The sequence below is a fragment of the Rhinopithecus bieti genome, unplaced genomic scaffold (genome assembly GCF_001698545.2).
Source record: "Rhinopithecus bieti isolate Rb0 unplaced genomic scaffold, ASM169854v2 scaffold_39746, whole genome shotgun sequence".
In the NCBI taxonomy this organism is placed as follows: Eukaryota; Metazoa; Chordata; class Mammalia; order Primates; family Cercopithecidae; genus Rhinopithecus; species Rhinopithecus bieti.
The window spans coordinates 679,996-702,781 of NW_016816960.1; the positions used below are offsets into that span (position 1 = coordinate 679,996).

The 22,786-nt window shown below is 39.5% G+C and overlaps 1 protein-coding gene across 1 annotated transcript in view; it reads left to right on the forward strand.

Moving 5' to 3' along the window:
- SMARCC1 (SWI/SNF related BAF chromatin remodeling complex subunit C1) overlaps positions 1–22,786 on the forward strand; it is a 198,641-nt gene that overhangs the window by 114,166 nt on the left and 61,689 nt on the right. Inside the window, 2 exon segments of the mRNA XM_017855727.1 lie at positions 3,608–3,866; positions 4,551–4,712. Of these exon segments, the coding sequence (XP_017711216.1) occupies positions 3,608–3,866; positions 4,551–4,712 (421 nt within the window).

Consider the following 22,786-nt stretch of genomic DNA (forward strand, 5'->3'; position numbering starts at 1 on the left):
GCAGGCCGCAGGTTGGACAAGCTTGGTTTAGGAGAAGCTTTTTTTTTAAATTAAAAAACAGCCCTTTTACATTTGAGAGCCTTAGCAAAGTCGGATTTCTTTTTTGGTTTAGTTCAGTTTCCTGTGGTTTGAGTTCAGTAAACTTTATTAGGTATTGTGTTTCGGACACTATGACAGACACTGCATGTTGAGATCTATAGGACACAGTCTGTACCTTTAAGGAATTCATAGTCTACTTAGGTGACAGAAAGATAAAACACAAAGCTTGAATGCAGAATTCCCAACTTTATGACTAGAGGTATGTCCAGAGCACAAGAGCTGTACAGAGGAGTTGCTTTGCAAACAGACCAGGTAGATAAGTCAATGAACAGCCTTCTGGGAATGGTATAGCTAGCTGTGTTGGTCCTAAAACATGATGTTTCCAGTGCAGAACAAATGGTTCATAGGCACAATACCTAGTAGGAATATATCAGTGGGACCTCTGTATTCTTGAAACAAAAAGAGTAGGGAATAGGGTGGGAGAAGTAGGCAGTGTCCTGATCATGTCTGGCTTAGTTTCATAAGATAATGACACATAATAAAATAGTTTTAGGCAGGAGAGAAAGAGTGTTTTACGTAAAACATATTTCACTCTAGCAGCTTGGAGAAGGATGAAATTAAGTATAAAAAGGTAATTATAAGAATCAATTTATGAGGCCGAGTTGGAAGGATCACTTGAGGCCAGAAGTTGGACAGCAGCCTGGGCAACATAGCAAGACTGTGTCTCTAAAAAAAAAAAAAAGAGAGAGAGAGAGAGAACGTATCCAGGTTGAGTAATGATGAAGACCTGAACCTGGGTTATGGCAGGATGAATGAAGCTGTTTTGTAGTATTATAAGATACTTACTAAAAACCTTTAATTGAATCATTCCCTTCCTGGCCAGTGTATCACCGCATTGTTCTCTTTTCAAAATATCTATTTTTTTGCCTCTCTTATTAACATTACTGTCAGTTCCTGGGCTCAGACATTTACTGATTCTCAACTCTGTGCTATTCTGGATGCTGATTCTTGCTTGAATTTTGTATCAGAAGGTTCCCCAACTCCACCTTTATTCTGGAAAAAAAAAAACTTGGTGAACTTTCTTATTGTTCCCTGGCAAAAGGAACATGAACAAATATTTTTTAAATAAAAACTTCACTGGAAAAGGGCGTGATAGAGCATGCCTAGAAAATCCCTATCTATAATTAGAAACATAGTACAGCCCCAGTAGATATATTTCTACTTCCGTGGACCTGCGTGAGATAGATTTCTTTTTTTTTTTTTTTGAGACGGAGTCTCGCTCTGTCGCCCAGGCTGGAGTGCAGTGGCCGGATCTCAGCTCACTGCAAGCTCCGCCTCCCGGGTTTACGCCATTCTCCTGCCTCAGCCTCCCGAGTAGCTGAGACTACAGGCGCCCGCCACCTCGACCGGCTAGTTTTTTGTATTTTTTAGTAGAGACAGGGTTTCACCGTGTTAGCCAGGATGGTCTGGATCTCCTGACCTTGTGATCCGCCCGTCTCGGCCTCCCAAAGTGCTGAGATTACAGGTTTGAGCCACCGCGCCCGGCCAGATTTATTTTTCTTTTTTCTAACAATCTGGGTCTTTCAAAAAGTAATTCCTTTTCAAACTACCTGAGGTTACTGAATATCCAGAGGTCACTGAATATCCAGAGGAAACCCAGAATTAGCCTAGTTTTTCAAGGGATTTAATGAGTCAGACTGTTTGCTGGCTTGGGTTTTAAGAAGTCCTATACCATTCCAGCAGAAATGAAAGCCTGAGCAGCAGTTGGAACCCCGAGTTAAGAATTAATTGATGGCCAGGCACAGTATTTCACACGTGTAATCTCAGCACTTTGGGAGGCTGAGGTGGGAGGATTGCTTGAATTCAGAAGTCCGTGACCATCCTGGGCAATATAGTGAGAACCCGTCTCTAAAAATTAAAAACAAGCAAACAAACTTTGAAGTAAAATAATTAACTGAAAAAGTAAAACATGGAGACAACTATTGTTATAGAAAGCTCAATCTCACAGTGTAGATCAGCAAATTAGGCTCTACTGCAAGGTTTTTCAGTTGGAGCATTCAATATTGACATTTGGGCCAGTTTTTTTGTTTTTGGAGTGGAGGGTTCATATATGTTTTACAGCATATATTGCCCCTCCTTGTTCTTAGATACCAGCAGCACTTCCCCAGCTGGGTCAAACAAAAATGTTTGCAGACGTTGCCAATGTCCTCAAGGGGGCAAAAATTACCCTTCATTGAGAACCATGGTCCTGGAGAGAATGGTGTGAGAGTACCAACTTCAGTATGCCACTAAATAAATTCTTGTTATCCAATTAATTCCTCAACTTTCTTAGCACCACATAGTTGTGGTTTTCTTTCTACTGTTCTATCCATTTTTCCCTCGGAGACTCCTTTTAAACTTTTTGTTGGTTTCTTTGAGGATTTTCTCTGAAAAAATCATAAATTATAAAACTAGAAATGTATGTAGTTTATAAATTTTAGAATCAGGTTATCAATTTCTACTAAAAAGAAGCCTACTTGGAGTTTGACTGGAATTGTATTGAAACTAAAGTTCAACTTGGAAATAATTGACATCTTAATACTGAGACTTCTAGTGAATGAACACAGTATATCTCTTCCGTTATTTTATTTGGGTCTTTTAGTTCTCTCATGTTTTACTCATTCCAGTCTGTTGCTCTTATACATTCTTTATTATGTTTATTACTCCTCCTAAGTATTTAATTATGCTATTTAAGACAGAGTCTTGCTGTGTTTGTCAGGCTGGCCTTGAACTCCTGGGCTAAAGAGATCCTCTCGCCTCAGCCCCCTGAGTAGCTAGGACTACAGATGTGTGCCCCCACACCCAGTTTTTATATTACTTTAAATACTTTTTTTCTTCCTGTTTAAAATTGTTCATTGCTATTATGTATGGATATATAGTTGAGTTTCTCTATTGCCCTTCTATCCTTTGACTTTGGTCAGCTGTTTAGTTTTAGTACTTTTTGTATAGCTTCCTTAGAATTTTCTATATAAACAGTCATGTCTGTCTGTATTAGTAAAAATGTCAGCCCTCCCTCCCTCCCTCCCTTCCTTCCTTCCCTATTTTCTTTATTTCTGTCGCTCTTGCCGCCCAGGCTGGAGTGCAGTGACGCAATCTCGGCTCACTGCAACCTCTGCCTCCTGGGTTCAAGCGATTCTTGTACCTCAGCCTCCTGAGTAGCTGGGAGTACAGGCACACACCACCATGCCCGGCTAATTTTTGTATTTTTAGTAGAGATGGAGTTTCACCATGTCATTGGCCAGCTGATCTCGAACTCCTGACCTCAGGTGATCGGCCTCACAAAGTGCTGGGATTGCAGGTGTGAGCCACCATGCTTGGAATAAATACTTCTTTCTTTATAGTATGCATGTCTTTTATTTATTTTTCTTGCCTGATTGAAAATAATATAAGGAAAGCCATCAAATCTTTCTATTTATGCATAACTATTTGCATTAATTTTTTTAAAAACAAAAGCTATATAAAGAACTTCTAATATTACACATTACTTTCTTGTTACCTGACATGAAAGCATCTGTTTTTTCTGTTTTAGGCCCTGGAGATGTATAAGGATGATTGGAACAAAGTGTCGGAACATGTTGGAAGTCGTACTCAGGATGAATGCATCCTCCACTTTTTGAGACTTCCCATTGAGGACCCATACCTTGAGAATTCAGATGCTTCCCTTGGACCTTTGGCCTACCAGCCTGTCCCCTTTAGTCAGTCAGGAAATCCAGTCATGAGCACTGTTGCTTTTTTGGCATCTGTGGTGGACCCTCGCGTGGCATCTGCTGCAGCAAAAGCGGCTTTGGGTATGGACTTCCCTAAACCATCTCCTCAACAGAAAAACTCAGTTTATCTCAATTTGAATATTACCAGCCATTACATTCATTTCTTTTAATGTAAATGACAAAAATCAGATATTACCTGTGAAAGATACCATATTCTTTATAAAAGTATTACAAAATTTTTAAGTAATGCGTCTTAAAATTAAGAGCTTTAGGAATTGGAGGAACAGAGGTTTTTTATTGTATATTTTGTGATTAATTTATAATTTGGTATAACTAGCAAAGGAAGTCATTTGATATTCATGGGTTACACATTAATTATAACTAGAACTTCGTCACATCATAGAACTTTCTTGGTTTTATGGATGTTTAATCCTTGCTGTTTTTGTTTTTTTGATTTATTAATCTAGTAAGCAAAGTTAAAATATGGACAGCAGTTTTGATTATTGCTGGTATGAGTTGAAAGATCTCTTATTTCAAGGCTCTGTGATGTGTAGGATAAAATGTAGAGCCATAGAATTTCATTATTATTATTATTTTTAATCTCATTTAGTCCTCTCATTTTGCTGGTATAGAGGGACTGAGAGCTTGAAGAGGTTGCTACACCTAAGACAATAATATTGTATTGGGTTTCCCGATGGTGGTTTTACACTGAAACAAATTTTTGTGCAAAGTTAGATTGCTGTTCCATTTTTATTCTTGAACCAGAGGAGTTTTCTCGGGTCCGGGAGGAGGTACCACTGGAATTGGTTGAAGCTCATGTTAAGAAAGTACAAGAAGCAGCACGAGCCTCTGGGAAAGTGGATCCCACCTACGGCCTGGAGAGCAGCTGCATTGCGGGCACAGGGCCCGATGAGCCAGAGAAGCTTGGTGAGTCACTGCTGCTTTCAAGGGACAGGGTTAATATATGTTTGTATTCCTGTCAGCTTACTCAAGTAATTGGGTTTACCTGCACTAAAAAGTGAGTACAATGATCAGTATAAACTTGTCTTTTAAGATTAGTTTTTAAGATTATGATTTTTTTTCTCTTGTCTGTTTCTTTTGGTAGCTAGAACTAAAAAAATTGTCTTGTAATTGTTAATGGTATTACAATTGTGAATTATCTGGTTGCTGTTTGTAGGTCCAGGTTTTGAATAGACAGAAGAATACTGAAAGATACATGGAACTGTAGGTGAAAAAAAAGAAATGACTTATGATTATGCTAATTTATATGTTGCTGAATGGGTTCAGTTCATTGTTTTGGGGGTTTTCTTAGCTGAGGAGAAAATCCTGTAACATAAAATTCCTCATTTTAACTGCTTAAAAGTATGTAATAGCTTCTGCTTTATTTACAATGCTGTGTGTCTATCACCACTATCTAATTCCCGAACATTTTCCTCATCCCAACAGGAAATCACATACTTATTAAGCGGTCACTCCCCAGTCCTTTTGCTCTTCAGCTGTGGTACCCACTAACAATCTGCTTTCTGTCTCTATGGGTTTGCCTATTCTGGACATTTAATATATAAACAGAATCATGTAATATGTGGCCTTTTGTGTCTGCTTCTTTGACTTAGCATGTTTTCAAGGTTCATCCATGTTGTAGCATCCATCAGTACCTCATTCTTGTCAGTGCTGACTATTTCTTTGGGTGGATATAACCAATTATATTTATCTGTCATATACCCAATTATATTTATCTGTCAATTCATGGACATTTTGTTTCCACTTTTACACTACTATGAAAAATGCTGCTATGAACACTTATATACAAGCTTTTTTGTGAACAGAGGGTTTTCACTTCTTTTGGTTGGGTATATACCTAGGGGTAGAATTGCTGAGTTACATGGTAATTTTGTTTACCTTTTTGAGAAACTGCCAGCCTGTTTTTCATAGTGGCTATACCATTTTATGTTCCTACCCGTAATGTATGACATTTGTAAGTTCTTCACATCCTTGTCAATACTTATTTTTCTATTTTTACCTTTAATAGCCAGTCTAGTGGTTTGATGTTGGGGTTTGTATTTGCATTGATGATTAATGATCTTGAATATCATGTGTTTATTGGCCATTTGTATGTCTTCCTTGGGAAATACCTACTCAGATTCATGTCCCCCCCCCCCCCCCCCTTTTTTTTTCTTAGTAGACTTTATGTTTTAGAGCAGTTTTAGGTTCATAGCAGAATTTGATAGACATTACGGAGTTCCTGCATACCACCTGACTACCCCCCACATGCACAGTTTCCCCCACGATCGATATCCCACTCCAGAGTGGTACATTTGTTGGTAAACCTACTTTAACACATCATCATCAACTGCAGGCCAAAGTTTTAGTTTATTCTGTAATTGATTCTCACATGCTGAACCACCCTCACTTTTTTTTTTTGTTTTTTGGTTTTTATTTTGATAAATCCAACTTGGCCTTTGTAAATAATCCATTTAACATGCTATCAGATTCAGTTTGCTAGTGTTTTGTTGAAGATTTTTGCATCTGTATTCATAGATTGTAGTATTTTTTCTGTGATATCTTTGTCTAGTTTTGGTATTAAGGTAATACCAGCCTCAAAGAATAAGTTAGGAATTGTTTTGTTTTGTTTTTTTTTTTAAAGAAAAGTTTGAGGAGCATTGGAGTTAATTCTTCTTTAAGCATTTGGTAATATTTACTGGTAAAGCCATCATGTCCTGGGCTTTTCATACTTTCTTGATTACTGATTCTGTCTCCGTTTTCTTTCTTTTTTTTTTTTTGGAGACGGTGTCTCACTCTCACTCAGACTGGAGTGCAATGGTGTGGTCTTGGCTCACTGCAACCTCTGCCTCCTGGGTTCAAGCAGTTCTTCCGCCTCAGCCCCTGGAGTAGCTGGGACTACAGGCGCATGCCACCACACCCGGCTAATTTTTGTATTTTAGTAGAGACGGGGTTTCACTGTGTTGGCCAGGCTGGTCTTGATCTCCTGATCTTGTGAACCACCCGCCTCGGCCTCCCAAAGTGTTGGGATTACTGTTGTGAGCCACCGCACCCAGCCCTGATTCTGTCTCTTAACTCGTTATAATTCTACTGAGATTTAAACATTTCTTAATGAGTCAGTTTTGGTAGTTTGTGTCTTATAGGAATTTATTCATTTTATGTAGACTATCTAATTTGTTGGCAAAAAATTTATAACAACAAAAAGGGGAAACAACTGGAATGTCCATCATCTGATGTGTGATAAGCAAAATGTGGTATATCCATACAATGGAATATTACTTGGCTATAAAAAGGAATGAAGTATTGACATATGCCACATCATGGATGAATTTGGAAACATTTGGTAAGTGAAAAGCCAGTGAAAATAGCCAGTATACTATATGATTGCATTTATAAGAAAAGTCCTGAAGAGGGAAATCTGTAAAAACAAAGTAGATTAGTGGTTGCTCTGTATAGGTGGAGGATTTGGGGTTGATTGCAAAAGGATACCTCTTTGAAGTAATGAAAATGTTTTAAATTTTACCATAGGGATGGTTGCACGTATCTGTTGATATACTAAATTTCATTGACTTGTACTCCTTCAATGGGTGAATTTTATATTATGTGAATTACATCTCAATAAATTGGTGAATTCTATATTATGTGAATTATATCTCAAAGCTATCTTTTTAAGTTCACAGTGTCCTCTCATAACTGTCAATAGTAATGTCCTTATTTTCATTACTGATTATAGTAATTTCATCCACTTGCTTTTCTTGTTTTAAAGTCAGTCCAGGTAAAGACTTGTCAATTTTGTTTCTTCAAAGAACCAGCTTTTTTGTTTCGTTGATTCTCTGTTTTTCTGTTCTATAATTTCTCTCCACTCTAATCTTCATTTTTTCCTTCTGCTTGCTTTGGGTTAAATTTGCTTTTTTTTCCTAGTTGTTTTAAGATAGTGTATGTTATTTGAGATCTTCTTTAGTAATGTAGGTGTTTATAGCTGTATGAATTTCCCTCCGTACTGCTTTTGTGACATTCCGTAAGTTTTGATATATTTATGTTTCTGTTCTTCTCAAAGTACTTTGTAATTTTTTCTTTTCTTTTCTTTTCTTTCCTTCCTCCCGACCGTCCTTCCTTCCTTCCTTCCTTCCTTCCGTCCGTCCGTCCGTCCGTCCGTCCTTCCGTCCTTCTTTTTTTTTTTTGAGATGGAGTTTCACACTTGTTGCCCAGGCTGAAGTGCAGTGGTGCGATCTCGGCTCACTGCAACCTCTGCCTCCCGGGTTCAAGCCATTCTCTTGCCTTAGCCTCCCAAGTACCTGGGATTACAGGCACCCACCACCACTCCTGGCTTATTTTGTTGTTGTATGTGTGTTTTGTTTTGTTTTGTTTTGTTTTTTTAAGTAGAGATGGGATTTCACTATGTTGGCCAGGCTTATCTCAAACTCCTGACCTCGGGTGATCCACCCACCTTGGCCTCCCAAAGTGCTGGGATTACAGACATAAGCCACTGAGCCCAGCCCCTGTACTTTGTAATTTCTGTTGCGATTTCTTCTTTGACTCATTGGCTATTTAAGAGGATGTTATTGTGAATTTTCATAAAGTTGTAAACTTTAAAGATTTTCTTCTTTTACTGATTTTAGTTACATTTCATTGTAATCAGAGAAGGTAATTTGTGTGATTTCCGTATTTTAAATTAAGACTAGTTTTGTTGCCTAACGTGTGGTCTATTCCAGACAACGTTCTTTGTGCATTTGAGAAAATATGTTTTCTGCTCTTATTGGGTAGGGTCGTTCAAGTTGTCTACTTCCTTGTTTATCTTTTGCAAAGTTCTCTCCTTTATTGAAAGTGGTGTATTGAAATCTCCAACTATTATTGTTGAATTATTCCTTCAGTTCTGTTTTGCTTTATTTGAGACTCTGTTGTTGCTTATATGTTTATAATTGTTACATCTTTTGATGTATTGAACCTTTTATCTTTATAAAATGTCCTTTTGTCTTATATAACATTTTGTGTCTCAAAGTCTATCTTATCTGATATTAGTATACTATTTCAGATGCTGTTAGGTTTCTGTTTACTTTTTTTGTTGTTGTTGTTGAGATGGAGTCTGCCTCTGTTGCCCAGGCTAGAGTTTAGTGGCATGATCTTGGCTTACTGCAACCTCAGCCTCCACCTCCTGAACTCATGTGATCCTCCTGCCTTAGCCTCTCGGGTAGCTGGGACTACAGGCGCATACCGCTGTGCCCTGCTAATTTTTGTATTTTTAGTAGAGACGGGGTTTCACCATATTTGCCAGGCTGGTCTCGAACTCCTTGGCTCAAGTGATCCACCCACGTCTGCCTCCCAAAGTGCTGGGATTACAGGTGTGAGCCACCGTGCAGGGCCTGGTTTCTGTTTACACTGAATCACTTTTATATCTTGTTACTTTCAGTCTCTTTGTTTCTTGGTATCAAAAGTGGCTCTTATAGACTGCATTGTCATTATTGTATTTGAGAAGTTGAAACTTAGGTTCTACCTTTGTTTCTACCCTTCATAGCCATAGAACTTTCAAAAGCAGTTTACCTTTGCTGGTTAGCTCTGAATTATCTCATCTGTAGAAGAAAAGGTATTGTTAGATACTTTCTGTAATGTATTGTTTACTAGTGCTGTTTTATGATGTCAGAAAGGAGACATTTTTGCTATTAAGGACTTAATTACCTGTTTCTCTTTAATCAGTCTTAAAGAGAAGTGCAATTAATAAAGCAGCTTTATATGTAGTACCAGCTTCTCAAATGGAAGTGCCCTTATATAAGAGGCTTTTTTTTTTTTTCAATGGAGTCTTCCTCTGTCACCCAGGCTGGAGTGCAGTGGCGTGATCTCGGCTCACTGCAACCTCCGCCTCCCAGGTTCAAGCAATTCTCCTGCCTTCCAGTATATTCCTAGCATTTTTTACATTGTTCATTAATATTTTTTTTCTTTCATTGTGAAACTGTGTATGTCTGCTGATTAAAGAATTATAGGTATCATTCTGCCTAATTATTTCCATCTTTATCTCACCTGTATGAAATTTATATACACTGTGCTTTAGATACAATGATTTTCATTTGTCTGTTTGTTTGTTTATTTATTTATTTATTTTTGGAGACAGAGTCTCGCTCTGTCACCCAGGCTGGAGTATGGTGGTATGATCTCAACTCACTGCAACCTCCACCTTCCAGATTCAAGCGATTCTCCTGTCAGCCTCCCGAGTAGCTGGGATTACATGTGTGTATCACAACGCCTGGCTGATTTTTGTATTTTGGGTAGAGACAGGGTTGCACCATGTTGGCCAGGCTGGTCTCCAACTCCTGACCTCAAGTGATCTGCCCACCTCAGCCTCCCAAAGGGCTGGGATTACAGGCATAGGCCACTGTGCCTGGCGTATTATTATTGTTTTTTAAGACAGTGTCTTGCTTTGTCACTCAGGCTGGAGTACGGTGGCATGATCATAGCTCATTGCAATCTGTACCTCCCAGGCTCAAGTGATTCTCCCACCTCAGCCTCCCAAGTAGTTGGAACTACAGGCACATGACACCATTCCTGGCTATTGTCTTTTTCATTTATTCTTAAAATAAAGATAATAGGAAGTAAAATTTAAAATTGCTAGCTATTGCTCTCCAGAACATACCATCTGAACACCTAGTGCTCCATTCTTGGCAGTTCAAGTGGATATCAGTGAGGTCCTTTCAAGTCTGAAATCTTACCATTTTTTATGAGTTTGCATAGGGCCTACCCTTGTTGTTCTTTCTACTTTGTTTGAATTAAGTGCCAGTCTAGCCATCTCATTTTGCTTATACAGAAACATTTTTTCAGATTAATGAAGCCTCTCATCCCTGCTGCTGGTGTTTGGATATGGTTTGTTTGTCCTCGCCAAAACTTGTGTTGAACTTTGATCCCCAATGTGATGGTGTTGGGAGGTGTTTGGGTTGTGGAGGCAGATCTTTCATAAACGGCTTGGTGCTATTTTTGTAGTAGTGAATGAGTTTCCATTCTCACTCTTGGGGAATTGGATTAGTTCTCCTAGTAATGGATTCATTCCCCTCAGAGTGGGTTGTTATAATTTCAGGACCCTCGTCAGGTTTCTCTTCTTTACACCTGTCTGCTTCTCCTTTGACCTCCTCTGCCATGTTGGGACACAGAATAAAATCCTTTGCTAGGAATCGGGGCTGTGCCCTTGAATGTCTAAGTCTATGGAACTGTGAGCTAAATAAACCCTTTTTCTTTGTAAATTACCTAGTTTCAGATATGCTTTTATAGCACCACAAAATGGACTAAGATACCAGCCCTCTGCGCAAATTATTGTTTTAACTCTTCTTAACATTGGTACACCTAGAGTACCAGCTGTTTGATTTAAAAGCAATTTGAGAGTATCAATAATTCTTAGTTTGAAATTAACTTATTTTCTTTTTCTTAGATGAAGACTGAATTTAGCAGGCCAAGTCACTTCTCTGTTCTTCTTTGTTGATTCTGCACCATCAGACAGTACCCAGCATAGGCTGGAAAAACCTGGGACTAATGAAGCCTGGGTCTTAATTTCCTAAATGTTTTGAGTCAGTGAGATTTGTGTACTTTGCCAAATGAGGGATGTGTTTTTACATGTATGTTTTGAAAACATATTTTGGTAGATGATACCATAGACCATTAGTGGCTATGAAATAGGCTGCAAATTTAGCCATTTCTAGTTTACTGAGATTTGAAACAAGACTGAAGTACCTAGCAACCTTGGTTTCTTTGGGGCTGGATTCTCCTGATTCCTGATTCATTAGTGAATTTATGGTTTGTGGAGCATGCAGAGCTTAGACTGCTACAGGAGGCACGTGAGACTACAAGGGCTGACCTTTGAGTGGCATTAACAGTAAAATTCGTTCACGGTATCTGGAAGTAGCCTCCCAGTTAACCTCTTTCAAGTGTGTTCCATACTCACTAATTGCAGCAACGGAATTTCGGTCCTCTTATAATAAGGGTAAGGAAAACAGACCATAATATGAATAATTCAAATGAGTTGAGAATAGGTTTCTGTAACTTATGCTGGACTATTATAGATAATATGATTTATATTGGATTCCAACAAATGGAATAAATTGAGAAACAGCAAATGTTTCTCCCTTCGGAATTGGCTCAACAGAATTGTAGGAGGTCAACAGTGTATCTCTTACATTTCATGTCACAAATACTGCCTTATTGTGTAGCACACTGGTTTGAAACGAAGTGATAAAGGATTTTACTTAGCAAGATAATAGTGTACTTGGGTGGTGAGTTCATGGTACTATTTATTGTGATAATTTACTGTGTTACAAATATGTACACATAGGTATTATCTATGGTAAAATCATACTATAGGGAAAATAAGCTTCCTTAAGAAATATAGTACTGTTTTGGGTTCTTGTCATTAACCTATCTAACATTTCATTGTGAATTTGGATTAGAGAAGAAATATACGATGTATATGGTGAAATGAAAGTAAAGCTGGATGAACACTCAAACACCTCTTACATTCATATTTTAAGTGATTTCCCATAGGAATTATTTAGGAAATGAGTGTTTGCTTATGAGAAGGGTCTTCTTCAGTCCATCTTTTAAACTATGGTCATTCACCAAGAACTATTAATTTCTGTACATTTATATATTTTTTGTTTTTCATTGACTAGACCATTCTGGGCACACAAAAAATACTTTTGAGTACCCATATTTAGTCCACATTGTATAGGGATTTTTGACTGGCCATTTGAGTTTCTTTTTAGGAGAATCATTTGGAGGAAGTAACTTTTTTTTTTTTTTTTGGCAAAAGCAAGTAAACTGAGGCATGGAGAGGTTACATAGGTGTGTATCTGAACCAGAAATTTAACCTAAATCTCTCTAATCCCAAAGCTCTGCTTCTCTTCACTGTAGCAGGCTGCCAGAAGTAAAATATGTAGGTTTGTCTGTGTGGTTTTCATTCATTGAACAAGCATCTTTAAAGGCCTAATAGCTCCAAATTACTGTTCTGTCTTAGATACTATGGGAAATATAATACTAAAGAGCCCAAGCCCTCTTGAGAACTTAACACCTGCCTCCTGAAATAGGCAAATGCATCAGTCAGAGCAGCTGTGGTTGACTTCCTCTATATGCCACTGAATGCCAGCAAAACCCACAGAAGTCTGGGTGCTATGGCTCATGTTTGTAATCCCAACACTTTGGCCAGCAGGAGGATTGCTTTAGGCCAGAATATAGAGACCAGCCTGGTCAACATAGCAAGACCCCATCTGTACAAAAAAATAGAAATAAAAAAATTAGCTGAGCATGGTGGTGCAAACCTTTAGTCTTAGCTACTCAGGAACACAAGGTGAGAGGATCATTTGAGCCCAAGCTACAGTGAGCTGTGATCCACACCACTGCATTCCAGCCTACGTGACTAAGCGAGACCCTGTCTCAAATAAAAAACAAAAACCTTACACCAAAATTCAGTCAGTGTCATTCAGTGCATGAGCCTGTGCCAGAGAGGCTTGCTTGGACATAATCACAAAAAATCAAACTCAGTGTATCATATTGTCACATCATTTCTTTGTGTTCTAGATGCTAGGATACTGGTGAAGTAAACCAAAATTTCTCCCCTTTATGTTGTATATTTATAGAGTGTAAGATGGACAGCAATCTAATCAAATAAGTAAAACTTAGCGTGTATAGATGTAATTATTTATGAAGAGTATGTTGGCTGATGTGCTATGGTGAAAAGCAAAGCAGGGTTGCAAGAATATGAGTGAAGTGTGGGAATTACAATTTTAAATGATCAGGGAAAGTCTCATTGAGAAAGTGACTTTTGAGCGAAGATGTAAATAAGGTGAGCAAGAGTGCTATGTAGACATGCAGTGTAAGAGTGTTCCCAGTATTGGGAGAAGCCAGTAAAGCCCTCTGGGCAGGAGCTACCTGGCATACTTGAAGAACAGCAAGGAGGTTCATGTAACGTTATAATAGCTCGATTGGTGGGGGAGGGGAGGATATGAGATGTTAAGGTAATTTGTGGGTTATTTGATGTTTACTTTATGCAAAGTGGAGGAAGTGGAACAGTTTGACCAAAAGAATGTCAGAGTCTGACATATGTGTTTGAGACAGGGTTTCACTCTGTTGCCTAGACTGGAGTACAGTGGCACAATCTTGGCTCACTGCAACCTCTGCATCCTGGGCTCAGGTGATTCTCCCAGCTCAGCCTCCCTAACAGCTGGGACCACAGGGGTGCATCACCACACCTTGATTTTTTTGTTTTTTTATAGAGGCGGGGTTTCGCCATGTTGCCTAGGCTGGTCTCAAACTCCTGGACTCCAGCAGTCTGCCTGCCTCAGCCTCCCAAAGTGCTGGGATTATAAGCGTGAGCCACCACGCCTGGCCTGAGTCTGACCTATATTTTTTCAAGTCTTACTCTAAGTGTTCATTTGAGAATATACTCCCATGTGGAAGTCATTAAATTGATATATTATTCAGATAACATATATTTGATTTTCAAGGAAAATTTTCTTCACTACATAACCAAGGCTTTTATTAGAAAGCTCTATTAAAGATTTTATTAAATTTTTCTTTGTGTTTTTATTTTTATTTTTTAAAGAGACAGGGTCTTGCTATGTCTCCCAGGCTGGATACAGTGGCACGATCATGACTCACTACAGCCTTGACCTCCCGGGCTCAAGTGATCTCCCAGTTCTGCCTCCAAGTAGCTGGGACTACAGGCATCCACCACCATCCTGGGCTACTTATTTTAGTTATTGTAGAGACAGGGTCTCACTATGTTGCTTAGACTAGTCTCAAACTCTTGAGCTCAAGCCATCATCCCACCTTGGCCTCTCAAAGTGCTGGGATTACAGGCATGAGCTACTGCACTCAACCCAAGGCCACATTTTATGCTTGTGTTTTGCTAGGATTACAGGTAGATATTTTGTTACATGACTTGGAAACTAAACAAAATTGCCTATCTTATAATTTGTTTACTTATAGCAAACATACTGATACATTGATAGGATAGCACAGTGAAATCTTGTATACCTACTAGTTAGGTTCAACTTTTTGATATTTATTTAGCCTTCTAAATAAATGTTATTTTTCTTGAATTATTATTATTTGAAACAGAGTCTCGCTCTGTCGCCCAGGCTAGAGTGTACTGGCACGATCTCCGCTCACTGCAAGCTCCGCCTCCTGGGTTCACGCCATTCTCCTGCCTCAGCCTCCCAAGTAGCTGGGACTACAGGTGCCCGCCACTACTCCCAGCTAATTTTTTGTATTTTTAGTAGAGACGGGGTTTTACTGTGTTAGCCAGGATGATCTCGATCTCCTGACCTCAAGATATGCCCGCCTCGGCCTCCCAAAGTGCTGGGATTACAGGTGTGAGCCACGGCGCCCAGCCTGAATTACTTCAATGTAATTTGAAGACATGATGATTCTTTGTAGCCTAAATAGTCCACCATGTATTTCCTAAGGATAAGGACACTTTCCTACATCAGCTATTTAACACAATGATTTTTAGTCCTTTTTTAGGACACCAGCGCTTTCCCTCAAGAGAGTTGGAATGTACTTGTACATTCAAGGGCTAGTCAAGGGTTTGTCAAAAACCTTTTATTGTTACCCTCATTTATATTTCCTGATCTCAAGTATTAGTTTCATTTCTTTTGCTACTGAGTGGATTTACTGTCTGCATCTCAGTTCTGGTTTGGACAGATTTTGAGGGATTAGGTTAATTGAAGTGTTTTCCTTGCAAGTTGATAACTTTTGGTGAAATTTAATCACAAATAGAATAATCAGAGTTTTTAAAAATATGTCAATGAGTAGATTGTCTATTGAGCTCCTTAATAACCTATGGAATACAGGTTTCCAATGAGTACATCTTGAGCCAGTTGTCACAGCTCTGTGTTAACCCAACTAATCATTCCTAGTTTTTAAGAAGGTTAAGGACTAGTCTAGACATTATGAGATTAAGATAATCCTGACAATAAATAATACTGAAGAAGTAACTTTCTAAGAACATACAGCCCAGAAATGACTGTTAGAATTCTCGCCTCAGATACTATTCATAGCTTATAAGTAGCCTCACTCTTCTCACCATGAGGATTTCCATAACATTATTTTTAAAGTCAGGCACTTCTAAAACACCATGTGTGAAAATACCCTAGGCCAATGCATGTAAGAAAAATGTGGAACCATATTTGATCATCAGACTTACATCATGTGGAATGGGCTGCTTTCTCTTTGTTATATTTAAAAGGCTCTTTCAAGTATTGTAAAAACATATTGAAATATATACTCAAACTTCTGAATAGCTCATAATTGGACATTTAATTTCTAAGGACTGACTAGGATTTACGTGACTTTCCTTATACTTATTAGGTAGTAGGTTGTATATTTTCAGGAAGAAATTGACTTTTGTTACAAAATATAACTGCCTTTGGGGGATTGTTTCATCAAATCAGGCATTTTGGATATTTGATATATGCCTCTTGCTGTGGGCAAGTCATGTCATGTGACATACAGTTAATACCCTCTACCAATTGAAGCTATTTTTTTGTGCTATGCATACATGAAAAAAATAATTTCAGCATTTGGGGGGTTGGCAATAAAATGAAGTATAGTATTATTTGTTCATGGAAGACTCTATGTAGAAGGGCTATAAGAATTATTACACAGGAGCCAGGTGTGGTGGCTCATGACTGTAATCCCACCACTTTGGGAAGCCGAGGTGGGAGAATCATTTGGGCTAAGGAGTTTGAGACTAGTCTGGGCAACATATTATGGTGAGACCTCGTCTCTACAAAAAAGGAAAAAACCTAGCCAGATATGGTGATGCACACTTGTTGTCCTAGCTACTTGGGAGGCAGAGATGGAAGGATTGCTTAAGCCCAGAAGTTTGAGGTTGCAGTGAGGTCTGTTTCTGCTACCGTACTCCAGCCTGGGTGACCGAACAAGACTCTATCTCTTAAAAAATAAAAAAAGAATTCTTAAAAGGGGTCGTGTAATTTTTGATGGAGGAATGCTTCACAAAGAAAGTAGTATTTGAGCTGAACGTAGAAAAAGAGGTTTAGAAGGCTGGGCGCGGTGGCTCATGACTGTACTCCCAGCACTTTGGGAGGCTGAGTTACACAGATCACCTCAGGTCAGGGGTTGGAGACCAGCCTGCGCAACACAGTGAAACTCCGTCTTGACTAAAAATACGAAAGTTAGCCGGGTGTGGTGGCGCATCGCTAAAATCTCAGCAGCCTGGGAGCCTGAGGCATAAGAATCACTTGAACCCAGGAGGCAAAGGCTGCAGTGAGCTAAGGTCGTGCCACTGCACTCCAGCCAGGGCAAACAGAGTGAGACTCTGTCTCAAAAAAAAGTAAAAGAGGTTTAGAATGTCACTGAGCAGATTCGAGAAAGCATTTGATTCTATAAACCAATGTGATTGAAGTCACAGAAACAGAAATGGAAAGTTATTTAGAGAATGGGAAATAAACTAAATTGGCCACAATACGAAGTTCAAATAAGGACGGAGAAAGAATAGCCTACAAAGGTAGGTTGTAGCTAGGTTATAGAGATTGTGATGCCAAAGGTTGTGAGCTTGGGCTATGTATTGCTGGCTTTATGAAATCCTTGCAGTTAAAAATAGGGAGTGACGTGATCAGTCTCACAGAAGTATTGACTGGGTTCCTGCCATGTGCTTCATTCTGCTCTTGACAAGACAGAAATCTATGAGACTGTAAGTTCTCCAAGTTTTTGGTCTCAGGACTCCTTTATACTCTTAAAAAATATCTAGGAGAACCCCAGATGCTTCAGTTTATATGGATTATGTTTGTTGATGTTTGCTATACAGATGGTTCTTGGCTTTCAATGGGATTATGTTCTGATAAACCCGTTATAAGTTGAAAATATGTCGAAAATGCATTTAATACACCTAACCTACCAAATGTAACTTAGCCTAGCCTACCTTCAGCATGCTCAGAACATCTACATTAGCCTACATTTGGTCAAAATCGTGTAACACAAAGCCTGCTAACATATTGAATGTCTCGTGTAATTTACTGAGTATTACATCAAAAATGAAAAGCAGAATGATCATATGGGTATTCAGATTATGGTTTCAACCGAATGCATATCGCTTTTGCACCATTGTAAAGTTGAAATGCCACAAGTCAGACCATTATAAGTCAGGTACCATCTGTAATATAAATCAAGACTGAGGAACTTTTGAAAGAATTCACGAGTGCATTGTTTTCGCTATCTGACTGATCACTTCATTGTGCATTATGCAGCCTCTAAAGTGTCAGACTCTATATCTGTGTGAGAATGAGAATGCAAAGGCAAATAACATCTTAATGTTATTTTGAAAATAGTTTTGACTTTAAGTAGAGGCTCATGCAGAAGAAATACTATTAGTTTTGCTTGAGTCCTTTAGGGAAGTCTTCACAAAGGATGTGACCTTTTATACAGGAACAAATAAGGAAAAAAAAATGAATGTAGGTGGCATATTCTGGAATGATTGCCAAGAGGTCTGTGGAGAGCAGGTACTCTGGTCAAGTGCATGCAGCTCTGGAGATGGCTATGGGACTGATTTTGAAGGGTTGTTACCTTGCAGACATTAGGAAGTCATCAGAAAATAGAAGTAGCATGATTCAGTCTGTTTTTGAAAATAACTGCTGGCAGTTTACAAATGAAGTGCGGAAAGTGGAGGGTGGTTCCTGCCAAATAGTCATAGTGCATGATTATTACATTCTTACATTAAAGGCAGCTATGTGGCAGACATTTAAATCTCTTCTCCAGTATGCCTCTCCCAGTTCTTTTAACCTGTTAGGAAATAGTTATTAGACCTTTTTTCATACTGTTTTTGCTAGCCATGTTATTACTAGAATGTCTTTGGCACATGACCCACTAGTTTAAGTTATATGCCTTCTTGTTTAAGTCGTTTAATCCTCTTTAACGCTGCAGATATGGGTCAGATGGTCAGATTACATGTTTTTGGGGAAGGATTTTTAACCTGTTGGTTTATCAACCACAACAAAATGACATGAGATTCATGGAGAGGCTGCAGCCTCCTAAGGGTTTATGATTCAGACCAGAATTTAGACCAAAGAGAGACTTTTTCTTTTTTTCAAGAAGACATAGCAGATTTAAACAAGTATTTTGTGGAATAGAAATTGCTTTACATACTGTTCCACATAGCATCTTGAGAGATGGACAACACACTATTAAATTCTTTATTTTATTTTTTTAGAGACAGGGTCTTGCTCTGTTGCCCAGGCTGTTCTTGACCTCCTGGGCTCAAGCGATTCCCACACCTCGGCCTCCCAAAGTGCTGAGGTTACAGGTGTGAGCCACCACACCTGGCCCTACCATTAAATGCTTAACAGACATCGCCTTAAAAGTCCGAGTCAGGTGGACCTGAGCAACACAGCGAGACCCCATCTTTTTTTTTTTTTTTTTTTGAGGCGGAGTCTCGCTTTGTCGCCTGGACTGGAGTGCAGTGGCCAGATCTCAGCTCACTGCAAGCTCCGCCTCCCGGGTTCACGCCATTCTCCTGCCTCAGCCTCCCGAGTAGCTGGGACTACAGGCGCCTGCCACCTCGCCCGGCTAGTTTTGTATTTTAGTAGAGACGGGGTTTCACCGTGTTAGCCAGGATGGTCTCGATCTCCTGACCTCGTGATCCGCCCGTCTCGGCCTCCCAAAGTGCTGGGATTACAGGCTTGAGCCACCGTGCCCGGCCGAGACCCCATCTTAAAAACCAAAACAAACACCTGAGTATTGTCTCTGGATTTTTCCACTTACAGAGAGTCTGTCTCTAACTGTGCTATTACCATGTAAATAGCTAGTAATATTATGTAACTTCATCTTGGAATCATAGCTAATTAAAGAATTGATTTCAAATTTGGCTTGCCTTACCAATACAGAAAGTGGGTGTGTCATCCTTTTGGAATGTGGACCTACAGATGGTGGGTAGTCATTTCAAAAGCAGATATCTTTGTGAGAAAAAAAATCATACTGCATTTCTCCCACATTATACTCATTCAGGCTTTAAGCTAACTCAGTCAAGGTGACCTAATGCATATTTATTTACAAGTAGTTTGTACTTAATCTGTCACGGGCTTAGAAATTTTAAAAGTAACGTGAAGTTTGGGGGTTTTGTTTGTTTTTAATAAACAAGTTCTTTGTCACCTGGTGTGGAGGGCAGTGGCACAATGATACCCTGCTATACCCTCAAACTCTTAGGCCCAAGCCATCCTCCTGCCTTCTCAGCCTCCCAGGTAGCCTAAGGCTACTGTCATTTTTATTTCAGTTTTATTTAACTTCAATTTTACTCATTTTAAGGAGGTTGAACCTTTATCTTCATCTAATGTCTGCTCATATTCACTGTATGGCTGCATATTTGAGGGTTGTTTTTTGTTTTGTTTTGGAGACAGGGTCTCACTCTGTCACCCAGGCTGAAGTGCAGGGGCATGAACACAGCTCAGTGCAGGCTTGACCTAGGATCAAGAGACCTTCTGGGATCAAGCAACCTTCTTTCACAGCCTCCTTTGTAGATGGGATCCTAGGCATGCAGCACTACGTCTAGCTAATTTTTTGTAGAGACAGGGTCTCACTTTGTTACACAGACTGTTCTCAAACTCCTAGGCTCTAGTGAACCACCACGCCCAGCCTGAGATATTTTCACTGATAGAGTTGATAGAAATTATTGACTAATTGCTACTGGAAGATGAGAGAGCGAAGAAAGTCAAGATTGGGTTGACTCCCCTACCTTGCCATTTCATGGAATACCAAGAGGATGATACAGTTAATAAAGATACTGAGAAATACAGAAATTAATCTCATCCTCATTTCCTATTTGCATAAAACCAACCTTTTAAAATTTTTAGTTTTTAAAAAAGTTATTATTGGCCGGGCACCGTGGCCTCTTGCCAATAATCCCAGCACTTTTGGAGGCCGAGGCGGGTGGATCACTTGAGGTCAGGAGTTCGAGACCAGCCTGGCCAACATGGTGAAACTCCATCTCTACTAAAAATACAAAAATTAACCAGGCCTGGTGGCTGACACCTGTAATCCCAGCTAGTCAGGAGGCTGAGGCATGAGAATTGCTTGAACCTGGGAGACAGAGGTTTCAGTAAGCTGAGAGCATGTTACTGCACTCCCACCTGGGTGATAGAGCGAGACTCCATTTCAAAAAAAAAAAGTTTTTCTTTTGAGACAGTGTCTTGTTCTGTCACCTAGGCGGGAGTACAGAGGTACAGTCATAGCTTATTGCAGACTCAAACACCTAGGCCCAAGTGATCCTCCTGCTTCAGCCTCCCAAGTACCTGGGACTACAGGTGTATGCTGCTGTGCTCAGCTAATTTTGTTTTTTATTTTAATTTTTTTCTGTGTAGTGATGGGCTTTTACTATATTGACCAGGCTGGTCTCAAACTCTTGACCTCAAGCTGTCCTACCCCTGCCTCCAAAAGTACTGGGCTTTACAGGCATGAGCCACTGCGCCCAGCCTTTTTTTTTTTTTTTTTTTTTTTGAGACAGAGTCTCGCTCTGTCGCCCAGGCTGGAGTGCAGTGGCCAGATCTCAGCTCACTGCAAGCTCCGCCTCCCAGGTTTATGTCATTCTCCTGCCTCAGCCTCCCGAGTAGCTGGGACTACAGGCACCTGCCACCTCGCCCGGCTAGTTTTTGGGGTTTTTTTGGGTATTTTTTAGTAGAGACAGGGTTTCACCGTGTTAGCCAGGATGATCTCAATCTCCTGACCTCGTGATACGCCCGTCTCGACCTCCCAAAGTGCTGGGATTACAGGCTTGAGCCACCGTGCCCGGCCCTTAATTTTTATTTGTTTAGAGACAAGGTCTCCCTGTGTCACCCAGGCTGGAGTGCAGTGGCAATCATTGCTCACTGTAGCCTTGCACTTCTGGGCTCAAGCAGTCCTTTCTCCTCGGCCTCCCAAGTAACCAGGACCACAGGTATGTATCACGATGCCCAGCTAATTTTTAATTTTTTTGTAGAGATGGAGTCTCGCTTTGTTGCTTAGCTGGTCTTGAATTGCTGGCCATAGTCCTCCCACATCAGCCTTCCAAAGTGCTGGGATTATAGGCGTGAGCCACCCATGCCTTGCATTTTGTGGTTTTTTATAATCCCATCTGCATTTAGTTGTTTAGTTTTTTGTTCAGCTCTCTTCATTATTATATTACAATGTGTGTTAATGCAGGTTATATATTTCATTTGAACTAAGTATTAGAACATTACCAATAATTTGAATCAGTCTGTTCCTCCCATATCTTCTCTCACTTTCCCTTTCCCAGCACTAAGCATCTTGAATTTTGAGTCATTCTAAGTACTGTGAAAATAACTTTTATCACAAACATAAATGTACTTAAGCACTATGTGACATGTAATTTTGTTTTTAAAGTTTATAAAACATGGTATATTCAGACTTTATTTTTTTCTTGGACCTCTAAGTGACCGTGTCAGACTTCTGAAACTTGATATTTTGTTGTTGTTCACTCCATATTTTGTTTTTAAGATTTATTCATGTGGTTACATTATGCATGTAGCCGTTTGTTTTCACTGCTGTAAAATCCTCTTGTGTGATTCTAATCCAGTTTAATTATCCATTCTGTTATTGAATGAGCAGTTTGGGTTGTATCCAGTGGTTTCTATGTTACACATGCATGTACTGTCTTGTATATACCTCACAGTGCACACACACAGGATGTCTCTTAGATGCAGTGCTACTCAAAGTGTGGTTGATCGACCAGCCGACACGCCAAGATAAGGAGCTTGCATCACTAAGCTTGCTGTCTATGTCATTGTCACTTTTTCATCAGATGAATTTGTCAGTGAAGGAAGAGTAGTGAACGTTCTTGAATATTGAACTTTGAACACTTCTTGCTCAAATCCTTGTTTTGTTGTGAACTGGTTCTATGAGTAACAACATTTTAGGAAATTCTAGTTTTTTTGTTTGTTTGCTTACTTTCAGACAGGGTCTCGCTCTGCCATCCAAACTGAAGTACAGTGGGATGATCACAGCTCTTTGCAGCCTCAACTTCCCAG